Source organism: Ascaphus truei, chromosome 1 (assembly GCF_040206685.1).
Source record: "Ascaphus truei isolate aAscTru1 chromosome 1, aAscTru1.hap1, whole genome shotgun sequence".
NCBI classification, from domain to species: domain Eukaryota; kingdom Metazoa; phylum Chordata; class Amphibia; order Anura; family Ascaphidae; genus Ascaphus; species Ascaphus truei.
This window is the reverse complement of record NC_134483.1, coordinates 328,111,366-328,125,233: the sequence shown is the minus strand read 5'-3', so window position 1 is coordinate 328,125,233 and position 13,868 is coordinate 328,111,366. Positions and strand designations below refer to the sequence as shown.

General features: G+C 46.6%; 1 protein-coding gene across 3 annotated transcripts in view; it reads right to left on the bottom strand.

Annotated features, from left to right (window-relative positions):
• Positions 1 to 13,868, bottom strand: part of SHROOM3 (shroom family member 3) — a 413,191-nt gene that overhangs the window by 53,289 nt on the left and 346,034 nt on the right. For all 3 annotated transcript variants that reach the window (XM_075606730.1, XM_075606734.1, XM_075606741.1), the window contains one exon: positions 9,856 to 13,096. In XM_075606730.1, coding sequence (XP_075462845.1) covers positions 9,856 to 13,096 — 3,241 coding nt within the window. The remainder of the gene's footprint in view (positions 1 to 9,855; positions 13,097 to 13,868) is intronic.

Here is a 13,868-nt window from a genome sequence, read left to right as displayed (position 1 = left end):
TACCCAAGAGTTACATCTCAGACTCTACAGGCCTCAGTTAGCATGTTAAATGTTAACGTCCATGACAGTACAATTAGAAAAAGACTGAACAAGGGTGGTTTGTTTGGAAGGGTTGCCAGGAGAAATCCTCTTCTCTCTAAAAAGAACATGGCAGCACGGCTTAGGTTTGCAAAGTTGCATCTGAACAAACCACAAGACTTCTGGAACAATGTCCTTTGGACAGACGAGACCAAAGTGGAGATGTTTGGCCATAATGCACAGCGCCACGTTTGGCGAAAACCAAACACAGCATATCAGCACAAACACCTCATACAATGGTGAAATGTACGATATGCTTGGGACACACAGACCCTTCACCTTTCTCTGCTCCATGCTACTTCCTCCTCTCTTTGGCCCCACCCCCCTGGCTCCTGACACCTCCTCATGATTGGCTGCATTACCCAGCAGTAGCCAATCAGGAAGGATGGAGGAGGAAGGATGGAGGAAGCTGCCCAGCCCCCTATCAACAGCCCTGCTCTCTTCCTGCTCAGGGAAATCATGCGGCCTCTCAAGCTGATCAGGTCACTATGTCCAGAGAGGTAATATCAGACACATACATGTCCAGTATTACCTCTAATATTTTACTGGACAGTGTCCAAATACAGGACAGTCCGGTTCAATACTGGACACCTGGCAACCCCTGTGAGATGTACTTTTAAATATTATCCACAAAAGTACTTTTACTTAAAAGGTGCACTAATTCAGTTATTATAAACAAGAAACAGGTATCTATTAGTTTGTTTGGCAAATGTAGTACCATGATTAACATTGAAAGCACTCTTAATGATCCCTATAGTCAGTAATCTGTTCTTATGACCCAAGGTAACATTAGGGATACATACCTCAAGCCTCCCCAGAGACATAAGGCACATGTACATTTGCTTAGAAGGCCAGGAAGATGAAAGCCACCGTATAAAGGATTACTATTATTAGACATGTCATTTAAATATCTGCCTTGAAATCAAATTGCTACCAATTATGCTGGAAACGATCAAGACTTTTTCACTGAGCTAACAGACATCAAAAGAACTAAGAGGAAGTTTGATCCCGTCACACGGCTCTAATTACATGCCATTTAAAACTGGTATCTAATGGCAGCTTAATAGCACAGTGAGATTGGGGGAGTGGCCGGGCAGTAGAGGAGCAGTTTCACTTGCTGCACAAGTTCCATTGCTGCGTGTCGAGGATCTGGGAATGGCAAATTCACCAAATGCAATCCCGCACCAAACTGAAAGCAATCTGCCATGTATATATATATACACTAGCTGAGAGACCCGGCGCTGCCCGGGACCAAAACCTCCTGCTCCCTCCTCTCTCCACGTCCCTCTCCGCCTCCCCCCCTGCGCAGCTCCAGTTCGTTGGCTGTTCGGGTGGGGGGGGGGGGGGGTGAGGGGCTGCGGAGGACAGCGTGCGTTGGCTGTTCGGGTGGGGGGGGGGGGGGTGAGGGGCTGCGGAGGAGCAGCGTGCGTTCGCTGTTCTGGTGGGGGGGGGGGGCTGCGGAGGAGCAGCGTGCGTTGGCTGTTCGGGTGGGGGGGGGTGAGGGGCTGCGGAGGAGCAGCGTGCGTTGGCTGTTCGGGTGGGGGGGGGTGAGGGGCTGCGGAGGAGCAGCGTGCGTTGGGTGTTCGGGTGGGGGGGGGGTGAGGGGCTGCGGAGGAGCAGCGTGCGTTGGCTGTTCAGGTTGGGGGGGTTGAGGGGCTGCGGAGGAGCAGCGTGCGTTGGCTGTTCGGGTGGGGGGGGTGAGGGGCTGCGGAGGAGCAGCGTGCGTTGGCTGTTCGGGTGGGGGGGGGGGTGAGGGGCTGCGGACGAGCAGCGTGCGTTGGTTGTTTGGGTGGGGGAGGGGTGAGGGGCTGCAGAGGAGCAGCGTGCGTTGGCTGTTCGGGTTGGGGGGGTGAGGGGCTGGGGAGGAGCAGCGTGCGTTGGCTGTTCGGGTGGGGGGGGAGTGAGGGGCTGCGGAGGAGCAGCGTGTGTTGGCTGTTCGGGTGGGGTGGGGGGGTGAGTGGCTGCGGAGGAGCAGCGTGCGTTGGCTGTTCGGGTGGGGGGGGGGGGGGGTGAGGGGCTGTGGAGGAGCAGCGTGCGTTGGCTGTTCGGGTGGGGGGGGTGAGGGGCTGCGGAGGAGCAGCGTGCGTTGGCTGTTCGGGTGGGGGGGGGGTGAGGGGCTGCGGAGGAGCAGCGTGTGTTGGCTGTTCGGGTGGGGTGGGGGGTGAGTGGCTGCGGAGGAGCAGCGTGCGTTGGCTGTTCGGGTGAGGGGCTGCGGAGGAGCAGCGTGCGTTGGCTGTTCGGGTGGGGGGGGGTGAGGGGCTGCGGAGGAGCAGCGTGCGTTGGCTGTTCGGGTGGGGGGGGGGGTGAGGGGCTGTGGAGGAGCAGCGTGCGTTGGCTGTTCGGGTGGGGGGGGTGAGGGGCTGCGGAGGAGCAGCGTGCGTTGGCTGTTCGGGTGGGGGGGTGAGGGGCTGCGGAGGAGCAGCGTGTGTTGGCTGTTCGGGTGGGGTGGGGGGTGAGTGGCTGCGGAGGAGCAGCGTGCGTTGGCTGTTCGGGTGAGGGGCTGCGGAGGAGCAGCGTGCGTTGGCTGTTCGGGTGGGGGGGGGGGTGAGGGGCTGCGGAGGAGCAGCGTGCGTTGGCTGTTCGGGTGGGGGGTGTGTGAGGGGCTGCGGTAGCGGGAGAGCTGTGGCGTGCGTTCGTGGTGTGCATGAGGTTGTGTGGTTTTTGCGGGCTCCGGAGGAGCAGCGTGCGTTGGCTGTTCGGGTGGGGGGGTGTGAGGGGCTGCGGTAGCGGGAGAGCTGTGGCGTGCGTTCGTGGTGTGCATGAGGTTGTGTGGTTTTTGCGGGCTCCGGAGGAGCAGCGTGCGTTGGCTGTTCGGGTGGGGGGGTGTGAGGGGCTGCGGTAGCGGGAGAGCTGTGGCGTGCGTTCGTGGTGTGCATGAGGTTGTGTGGTTTTTGCGGGCTCTGGAGGAGCAGCGTGCGTTGGCTGTTCGGGTGGGGGGGTGTGAGGGGCTGCGGTAGCGGGAGAGCTGTGGCGTGTGTTCGTGGTGTGCATGAGGTTGTGTGGTTTTTGCGGCCTCCGGAGGAGCAGCGTGCGTTGGCTGTTCGGGTGGAGGGGGGGGGGTGAGGGGCTGCGGTAGCGGGAGAGCTGTGGCGTGCGTTCGTGGTGTGCATGAGGTTGGGGGGGGGGGTGGTCAAGGGGGGTGTTTTTAAGAGGCAGTGTCCGTCGGTATGCGCTGCGTGTTCTTGCGGTGTGTGGAGGTGATCGTGCGGTGTTGTGTGAGCGTGTGTAATGTTGGAGTGCTGAAAGCAATGTTTATATAGTTCAGATTCTGTACCTGATCTGTGGTAGCAGGCGGTGAGGGTTTTGTGGGTTGAGAGGTGGCCCCAGAGCAGTGAGGATTCGTTGCTTTGAAGCGTGGTCCCAGAGCAGTGAGGATTAGGTGCTGTGTAGCGTTCCCAAATCTCCCAGAGCAGTGAGTGTTAGGTGCTTTGAAGCGTTCCCAAAGGTCACTGAAGGGTGGGACAGTGTGGCAGTGGTGTTGGCCGCAGGCCAATGAGAGTCAGTGAGGGGTGGGACAGTGTGTCAGTGGTGTTGGCCGCAGGCCAATGAGAGTCAGTGAAGGGTGGGACAGTGTGTCAGTGGTGTTGGCCGCAGGCCAATGAGAGGTTTGTGGGGGCGGGCATGGCCTGAGGCGGAGTGACAGGCCAAAGGTGCAATGCGATTGGCCCTAGGGACACAGGCCATGCAGACAAACATACAGTGCTTTCAGAAATATATAGTAGATATAAGATATATATATATATGGTTATGGTGGGTAAAAAAAGTGACAAAAACCCTCCACAGTAAAGCATAAAGCAACTGTAAATATTACTGTATGTTCATTTGCATGTCTTAGACAGGTCTGCAACCCTGTCTTTCCCCATTATCACCCAGCATACAGCGCTTCCACTGCAGCAAGGGATTCTGGGAAATGACATGCAAATGAGCACTCAGTGCCACCTTTTGTCTCAAGCTCGTATTACACAAGCAAATCCTCAAGCCAATACATGCTGTTTTAAACACAGCTTTTAGACAGAGGCTGGGATGAGATGCAAAGCCATTAAACCCACTCACAGACATGTTTCAACCTTGATGGGCATCATCAGTGTGAGGTTGGTCTTAATGGCTAAGCAGGTTTGAGACTACACTAGGTAATCACCACTATTATTAAGGTAATGGTGGGTAAAAGGTGACTAAAAACCCTCCGCCGTATAGCATATAAAAATATTACTTGTGAACACATTCACATGTCTTAGACAGGTCTGCAACTCTGCCTTTCACCATTATCTCCTATCATACAGCGCTTCCACCGCAGCAAGGGATTCTGGGATATATATAGATATAGATAGATGTAGAGGTATCTGTACCTTGTTAGCTGAGCTTAATAATCAAAAACAAATAGTCGATACCATTCTGTGGCTAACAAAATGCTTTTATTTGTGCTTTCGAGATACAGTGATCTCTTTTTTGGGCGATGTTACAATTGATTAAGCCAAGAAATTTACTTTCAAACAGGACGTCTAGGAATATTATCTCTGTGGGTGAAGTCTAACCCTCCCCACTGTGCAGTATGCGATGTATGACTTAAGGTGTTAAATGGTCCCTGAATGTTTGTGATGTTAGAGTAAGCGTGTATGTGTGTAAATCTTAGTATATATATTGTTTTTCAAAGCTATAAGTATTTTGTGTCCATTTACTGTATATCTATACCTCCCTGTGACATCCTCTATTAGTTTTCAGATTTGCTGTAAAATCAACACAACTTTATGAATGTTTATGTATTCATTTTTAGTTAGTTTTGAGCCCACGTCTAGCTACTGTATAAATTACTGTAGGTACGAGGAGAAGTATATAATACTGTATATTTCTGTGACATTGTTTACATTGCAGTTTTCCCTTACAGGCACTTACAGTGGGTACGTTTTGGGTATACATTTGCAAGGATTTCCAATACATGTTAATTTGAGAGAAAAAAAACTAAATCAAGGTACAGACGGTGATAAACGTGGGATTGCTTTCTCTAACTTGCAACTCCAGTATATGTAAATAATTGGGACTGGGTCTTCAAGAGAAGTTTAATAGTGTATTTCCAAATTTAAATGTGAAGGTTAACTACACAAAGTCCATTATATTTTTTTAATATACATAGTAAAGGAAGGTTATGTTTAGATAACATACCCTAGAGTGCATTTAGTTTGAGTACGTTTGTCTTTTTCTTACAGATACAGAACACAGAGCACAATCAGCTATATCATTCTTCTTTTTTAAGTCTTGTGTAAATAACAAACATTACAATATTCCCAAATTTCACGTGCAAAATATTTGATTTTTTTTTTTTTTTTTTTTTTTTTAAACAATAACATCTAATAGTTGTCTGTTTTAGGAACATTTTAATGTAAGACAATGTTTCAGAGGATTATTAAAAAACGGCACCCCCCCCCACGCCCTCCCCCCACCCCATTCCCCCCTCTCCTCTCCCCCCCTCCCCCCCACCCTCCCAGTCCCCCTCCCCCCTGCCTTCCCTCTCTGAAGGCTTCCCCCCCCTTTTCTACGGACAACGGCGGTTGTCCTTCTGCTCCCCCCCCCGGAAAAAAACTGTGGATTGGAAAATGTTAGGCGTTATAGTACAATACCAATGCATGTTTAACTGAATGCCTAATAAAATTGTTTTGAAAAAAAAAAAAAAAAAAAAAAAACGGCACCCACTGTGAATCTTCAAGGAACTCTTTTATAACTCCTGTCTAGCCCTGATCACAGCAACTTAGTACTGTACTTGGTACTTCATCCTGTCCTCATGTGAACTACAAAAAAAAAAAAAGCAGCCCTCTTTTGAGTAGATAGCTCATGCGACCTACAGTATCTATAGAGGTTACAAAGCAGTCCATAGAGGTTAGAATGAGTAAGTGGGGAGAGCTGGGACATCCCTCGCATGCAGTCCCAGGCCTGGTGACGCAGCGCTACCCCACAAAGCAGTGACCCGGCGGCTCCCGAGCTAAGCAGCAGCAGCAGCAGCCGCCTGGTCACTGCTATCCTTCCTCTCTCTGCCGGCGCGTGCGTGCCAGCACCTCACGTAAAGTGACAGAGGTGTGTGTGTGTGCAGTGTCTGTGAGAGTGTCAGTGAGAGTGTCAGTGAGAGTGTGTGTCAGTGAGAGGGTCTGAGTGTGACTGTCAGTGAGAGTGTCAGTGTCGGTAAGAGTGTCGGTGAGAGTGTCAGTGTCGGTAAGAGTGTCGGTGAGAGTGTCAGTGTCGGTAAGAGTGTCGGTGAGAGTGTCAGTGTCGGTGAGAGTGTCAGTGTCGGTGAGAGTGTCAGTGTCGGTGAGAGTGTCGGTGAGTGTCAGTGTCGGTGAGAGTGTCAGTGTCGGTGTCGGTGAGAGTGTCAGTGTCGGTGACAGTGTCAGTGTCGGTGAGAGTGTCAGTGTCGGGGAGAGTGTCAGTGTCGGGGAGAGTGTCAGTGTCGGTGAGAGTGTCTGTGTCGGTGAGAGTGTCTGTGTCGGTGAGAGTGTCTGTGTCTGTGAGTCAGAGTGTCTGTGAGTCAGAGAGGGGGAGAGTGTGAGGGGGGAGAGAGATGGGGCAACAGTGGGGAGAGATGGGGGCGACGGGGGGGAGAGAGATGGGGGGAGAGAGACGGGGGCAACTGGGGTGATGAGATGGGGTGCGAGGGTTGGGGATCACCAGAATCTCAAAATCGAATTCTGGGGGTCACCTAACTAAAAAAAGGTTGAAACCCACTGTTCTAAAGCGCTAAAGTGAATAAATCACACTGTCTCAAACGAAGAGATATTTGTGCTGAATGATTACAAGAAAGTGAATAAACTCTCTGCCAATACAACTGCAAAATGTTGGGGCAGACTTTCATAATACAGGCATACCCCACATTAACGTACGCAATGGGACCGGAGCATGTATGTAAAGCGAAAATGTACTTAAAGTGAAGCACTGCCTTTTCCCCACTTATCGATGCATGTACTGTTCTGCAATCGTCATATACGTGCATAACTGATATAAATAACGCATTTGTAACAGGCTCTATAGTCTCCCCGCTTGCGCACAGCTTTGGTACAGGTAGGGAGCCGGTATTGCTGCTCAGGACGTGCTGACAGGCGCATGCGTGAGCTGCCGTTTGCCTATTGAGCGAGATGTACTTACTCGCGAGTGTACTTAAAGTGAGTGTCCTTAAACCGGGGTATGCCTGTATATATATCTTGTTTAGGGCTGTGTATTCTGTTGGAACTGTACAAAAAAATATAATGAAGGTGAGAAAGTTTAAAACAGCAACCCCGCCTGGAAAACGATCCCCCCCCCCCCTGTGCCCTCACTCATCCCACGGAGATATTTGTATTGCTTTAAGCCGCTTTTGACACATATACACAAAAACAACTACAACCTTGGCCACACTGGGTCCATAATAGAAAGCAGTAATGCCATCTTCCCAGTTTGCCCAGGGAACCCTGGGCTTGCTGCTCTGGAAACATGGGGTCTTGAATGTTGGCCAACCACCAAGCAGCTACAGAGGACAAGTTCAGGTAAGATTATAAATAAACATTGTAGACGGGATTGCTACTTTAAATAGGCTTTTATGAAGCATAGTTAATAGTTGAAGCATTCATTCCATATTTTAAAATACAAATAAAAGACTGGATAGGACACCCATGATTGATTTGGATGTATTTAAACTCCAATGGAATCAAGTGTAAGGTGACTAGGCAAAGGGAACTCTTAATTGAACCCATCCTGGTATACAATATTAAATTTATGTCAGATATTAAAGGGATTCTGTTGCTCTTACTCCATCAAAAAAATTAGATACCTTCTATTACCTCAACAGGGAGAGCATGTTAATCATTTAACTTCCCGGGGTGTATGCAGCATATTGCAAATGATTAAAAAAAAAAAAATACTTGTTTACAGAATATGCAATGTAACAGCACTGCCATACACAGCACTTATTCCCTCACCTACTGTCTCTGTAAGTCTCCCACCATACCTCTTAGATTATAAGCTCTTCGGGGCAGGGATTTCCTTTCCTATTGTCTGATTTTGCTGCACTTATTGTATCATTTTAATTCCCTGTACTGTATTCTTTGTGAAGCGCTGAGTACACTTTTGGCGCTATATAAATAAAGACATACAATACAATACAATACACCAATAACCCCAATGAATTGTAGACCCTCTAACTGCAATAACTGCAACGGGGTTAAACATTCTGCTAAGCTCAGCCGTTATTAATGTCATGGATGGTAAATAAGCGCCTGTGCATGCAGCCTGGTAAACCGAATATAAATGTGCGTGAGAGACCTTTAAAGATAATTTAAAAAAAAGAAGTTAATTGTGGAGGTGCATCACGTAGTATCAGGGACTATTAAGTGATGAATTCCTTCCTACGGAATACCATCTATTCAGAGAGCCAATCTCCCCAGAAACATTAGCATTGAGCGAAGGGGAAGCTCGCCTCTGTGCTCAGGTCAAACAGTCAGGCTAAGTCCTCACAGCACACACACACACACATATATATATATATAACGGAAATAGCCGTGTTAGTCCAGTCAGATAGTGCAGAATAAATGAGTTCTTCAGTATTAGGAGATACCTTTTTTATTTGGACTAACAATTTATGTCATAGGAAATTCTTCCTTCCTTTTTTTTTTTTTTTCTTTTCCAATCCCTAAATCATAGAATCCTTTGTATATCAGTATTGCTGACCTGAGGAAGAGAGGAAAACTCTCGAAAGCTTGTCCTATGACATAAATTGTTAGTCCAAATAAAAAAGGTATCACCTAATACAGTACTGAAGAACTCATTTATTCTGCACTATATGTATATGTATATATATATATATACATATATACAGTGTTCGACAAATCTATACATTTGCTCGCCCCGGGCGAGTGGATTTAACCCCCGGGCGAGTAAATATTGGCCCAAGCAGCACACGTTTGGTACTAGGTGGCGAGTAATTTTTTTGTGTGGCGAGTAGATTTTTTGGTGATTTGTCAACCACTGTATATATATATATATATATATATATATATATATATATATATATATATATATACATACACACACACACACACACACGCATGCATACACATACATATATATATATATATATATATATATATATATATATATATATATATACACATACATACATACACTCATTCACTTTCTAAATAATCAATGCTCTTTTACTGCATGTTTATTTTGATTTTAGGCACAGAAATACAAGCCAATGTTCTCTATTTATTAAGAAGATGTGTATATTTTCTAATTTTCTCCTAATAAAAGCTTCCTCAGTTCATGTCAATAAAAGATTGAAATGTCCTTAATTTTCCTCCCAAATTTCCCTGATGTCGCTGCCATTTTGCCAAGAATGAGTGAAAATGTGCTATTTGCCATTTCAAGTCATTTTGTTTCCACTGCTGCCAAACTGATTAAATGTGCTTGAGTACAAATTAGGAGCAACATACATATACAGAAGATTACATATCAAAAATTCCTGACGCAGAATTAATGTAATTCCAGTGAAAAATAGCTCCAGGCGTGTCAATGAAAAAAAAAAAAACTTAATTTTTGCATTTGGATTTCTTTTCTTTTGATGAACAAGCTTTCCATCAGGGACATTTGATACATAGAACCCTATTGCATTGTAGTAATACAGCTATTCTCAGTGTTTTAACTAGGTTACCCATGTGTGCTTGGAATACTGAAAAACCCAGCAGTGATGATTGCAGATCTTAAACACTATACATGTTCCCCAAAAGGGGATTAATAACAAGGACAGCTATTTCAGCTTACCTGGCCTTTCTTATAACCGGCAGGGGAGGACCGAGACCTTACATGCAGGGCAATTGGCTGCTGCTCAAATCTGTCGAGCAAATCTTCGGCAGATGCTGATTTACCAGGATTTCTAGTCCCAGGGACATTTTCAAACTCCTCTGCTTTTGATGAAGTTATTTCTCTGTGCCGGTCCGTTTGGATGCTTTTGGCAAACTCTGTTTTGGACCTGTAATCCAGAAGCCGTTCAGACCTCAATTGGTGGGCAAAGGAGCTGCTGCGGTTCCTGCTTTCTTGACGTCCAGCATTCTGCTCAAAGCTGCTCATGTCAAAGACACCTGTGAGACCAGGGGGAAGAGTGGAGGAGACTCGCCCGGTTTTACACAGCGGTTCCCTGGGGTCCCTGCGGTGGTATGGCAGGTTGTGGTCCTGAAGAGAATTCATGCTGGAGGAGGAGGAAACACTCTGGCTGTCCAGCACACTCCCTGAGAAGTAGATACTCTGTGACCGTTCTTTTAACAATCCGCTCTCCTGGGAGGAGGGCCTTCGGCCAGTCTTGCGTTCTATGTAGTCTGCAAGGGCGTTTTGTTGAAACTGTTTAAGTTCTGGCTTTGACAGGTTAACGGTTGAACAAGCTTTGCCATCCCTCTCAAACATTCTGCGTCTGTCAGCCACTGTGTTCTCCAGGAAGTTTAAGTTCTGCCCCCCCTTTTGAACATTGAGGGGTGATGATTCATTGTCAGATGCCCCCACCTCGTTCATCTTCTCTGGCTCAGAGTAGGATCTTTTTTTCTGCTCAGCTGTTAAACGTCTCCTGGCCCCGATACGGGTTAGCTGGTAGGAAGCACCTTGACTTTCTTTGCTCTGAAAGTCTTGTACTGTAGCAGAAGTATCTGTAGGTGTGACAATGTGTCTTTCTTTTGGAACATGAGGGAACAGAGATGAAGTCTTCCCCTGGAGCAGAGCAGAAGTCGGCCTCTTTACACTCTTCTCCTGCTTGTTTTGCTGTGGTGGGCTGAATTCCAAATCTTTGCGTCTATAAGATGTTGCTTCAAGGACTTTGGACTGTGCATCTTTGATACTGTTTCTGTAAACCTTACTAAATCCCAGAGTGTCTTGTGCAGTACTTTGCCAATGGTCTTCTTTATTTGGCTTTGTTTGTGTATCAGCTGTTCTTGTATCCCCATCTGTCACTGCTTGCAAAACATATTGCTCATTATTATTTTGCTGCATTTTTTCTACTTGACTCTCCAACATTTGTTTTTGAGTTCCCTCTGACTTAATGCTGTAGACACTACCTGCACTATTTAATTGGTACACATTTGTAGCTTTCTCAATGCTATTGCTGCTGGAAAGTCTGCGGCAGTCACTAGCGTGAACCTGTTCCTGGGAATTAAACTTGTTCCTTATTTCTTCAATGCTGTTTACAGATCCTCTAGTGTTTGACCCCCTGGTACATTGTCCTGATAGGTGGCCATAGATGGATCCACTTGAGGACTGGGACCTTTGGCTTTCTTGCTCTCGTTGCTCAATTTTGCTAATTCTTTCCAACACAGAAGAGCGTTTATTGGCATCTTGCTTACCATACTGGAACCCATGATCACCTTTTGTGCTGCTTGAGCTCAGTCTCCTTCTGGTAAAGTCATAGGTCTTCTTCTGAGAAGGGGAAGAAGGCTCTTCAGATTTTAGCTGATTGTTGCACAACATAATTGAGTTGTCAGCATCTTCAATTAGTTTTGTGAAGCTAGGACTCTCTAATTTGTTCCTCTGATCAGACTTTTGTTGAGAGTGTCTGTTATCCACTGTATTATTTAAAGAGGGTGTGGCATTGATGTGATCTTCCCATTGCATTTCTTCTTGTGTATCAGTGCTGTACTGATTTCTATCAGATTCCATATTGATGGCTGGGGTTGAAATTTCCAGTTTGGTCTTGCTATAGTTCCACTCATTCTGAAATGCAGACTCAGTCCTACCTTCTACAGTAACCGGGAACTCCTGCACTTCAGTTTTACTCTGTTCTTCTGGAAAAATGTGTGTCTGACTTTGTGTTGCAATTCTTTTCCCATTGTTAAGGAGATGTTCACTAGTATCTACATACTGATTCATTTTTTGGACGTTTAATTCATTTTCATCCTTTGTTGAAGGTCCAGGGGCAATATCAGGGTCGACTGTAAAGTGAAGCTTGTACGGAGCAAAACTTGCAGGGCCCTCTTGCCTTTTCTCTCTATCATTATTTGAGTGACCCATTGGATAAAGCACAGTAGATCTACTCTGCAGATTTTGGCTGATTCTTCCTTCATTATCAAACTGTGAGCAGGAAGCGACTTTTTCTATGAAGTCTGAAGGTTTGGGACCATACCCACCCTCTTTGGCCAGTGCTGGATAAAGTCTTCCTTTTTTGAATGCAGAAGCTTGAGGGGCATGAGCAAATTGTGGCTCTGGAGATGGCACGGGATAAATTCCTGTAGGAAGCATAGGCTGTCCAGGCTGGGGTGCTTGTGAATAAATTTGCTTAGGTTTTACCATGGGGCTACACTCTGGGCTCTTCTCTAGCACAGTGTGCAGCTGCCCTTCCCCAAACACTGGTTTAAACTGCTGGTTTGAGTTACAAGATATGGCACCGACAGGGTGCAATCCTGTCGCTTTGGGATGAGTTCGGAAAGATCTGTTCTGGTCAATGCTAGACCAAGAGCTGGGCCTTTCATGGTGCCTTGTTACTGCATAGCTGTCGCTCCGTGTAGGTGGCATAGGTGGCCCTCTTTCAAGACTGTTGCTCTCAGAAAAAACTCTGCTCTGCTCAAATTTCCCAGCAGGGGCACCACAGTTTCTGTTGTAACCAGGAAGTCTACTGGAGCTCCGGTTTTTGACTGTGGAGGAGTTCACCTCATACTCCTCAGAGACGCCTCGTTGAACATCGTAGACCGTCTTGATATACTTAATATCTGCATGCCTTATCCCTCCCTCTTGTAGGTTACCACGAGTGTGCATGCTTTCCATGGAGTACGACCGTTCCTTGCTGAAGTTAGAGGGGTGGTATTCTGGAATGCTGGAGTTAGTTGAGAAGGAGCTATAGGCGGAGTCTCTTTTGCTGTGGAGATGGGCAAGTTGATCTATGCAGTTGGTGGACTTTGCTGGTGTAAGGTGGCAAGGATGGTAAGCAGAAGTGTGCTCCAGGCTTTCCATGCTCCCCCTTGAGCTGTACTGGTCAGGGCTCCGTCTTAAGTACCCATGATCGTAGCTGGAGTGATCAGTTGTGGGAGAACTGGAAGGAAAAGGAACAGAGGGAAAAATCTTACTGTTTGCAAGAAACGTTCGTGTGAGCTTATAAATAAACTCACAGATGAAATGTTTAGGTTATGGGAGGAACGGAAGAGAAACCATATTTGGGGCCATGCTCTGTTCACTGCCAGCTGTCATTCCTGCATTTTATAAGTAATTGCTTGCGGCTGCTGTGTGCATTCTATTCATCACACAGCATTGGAGGAATAACGCAGACAGGAAAGGAGAAAGCCCCTACGACTTCTTAAACAACCATCTTATTCAAAACCTATCAAACTGATCGCAAATACTATAAAAATGACAAAAGGCACAGAGGAGCGTGAGGACGAAAGGTTTAAACGAATTGCAGAATACAGTGTGTGTGTGTGTTTTATTTCTTTTCTTTTTATGGAGTTGAAGATTTTCTCTGGCAATCTTCCTGGAAACTCGCAGCATTAGAAACATTTTGTTTGCTGTGAGAAAACTAAACAGACAAGACAGAATGGCCAGAATAAGACAAACACAACATTTTTAGTAAGGCTAAAGTAAGACTTTAAGACATCTTCATGTGGACAATGGCTCAATCAATACTTGAAGCAGGAGCTCACAAAAAAAAAAAAAGATTCAACCTGCTGCACTAGAAACAATATTCACATTATTGAATTACACTCAATCACCAGGTCTGCCATGATGCTTTTATTTCTGTTAAAGTAATACATTACAAAAATACATGGAGACGTGCAAGCATATTCCTCTGATATGCCCTCACTGGCCTC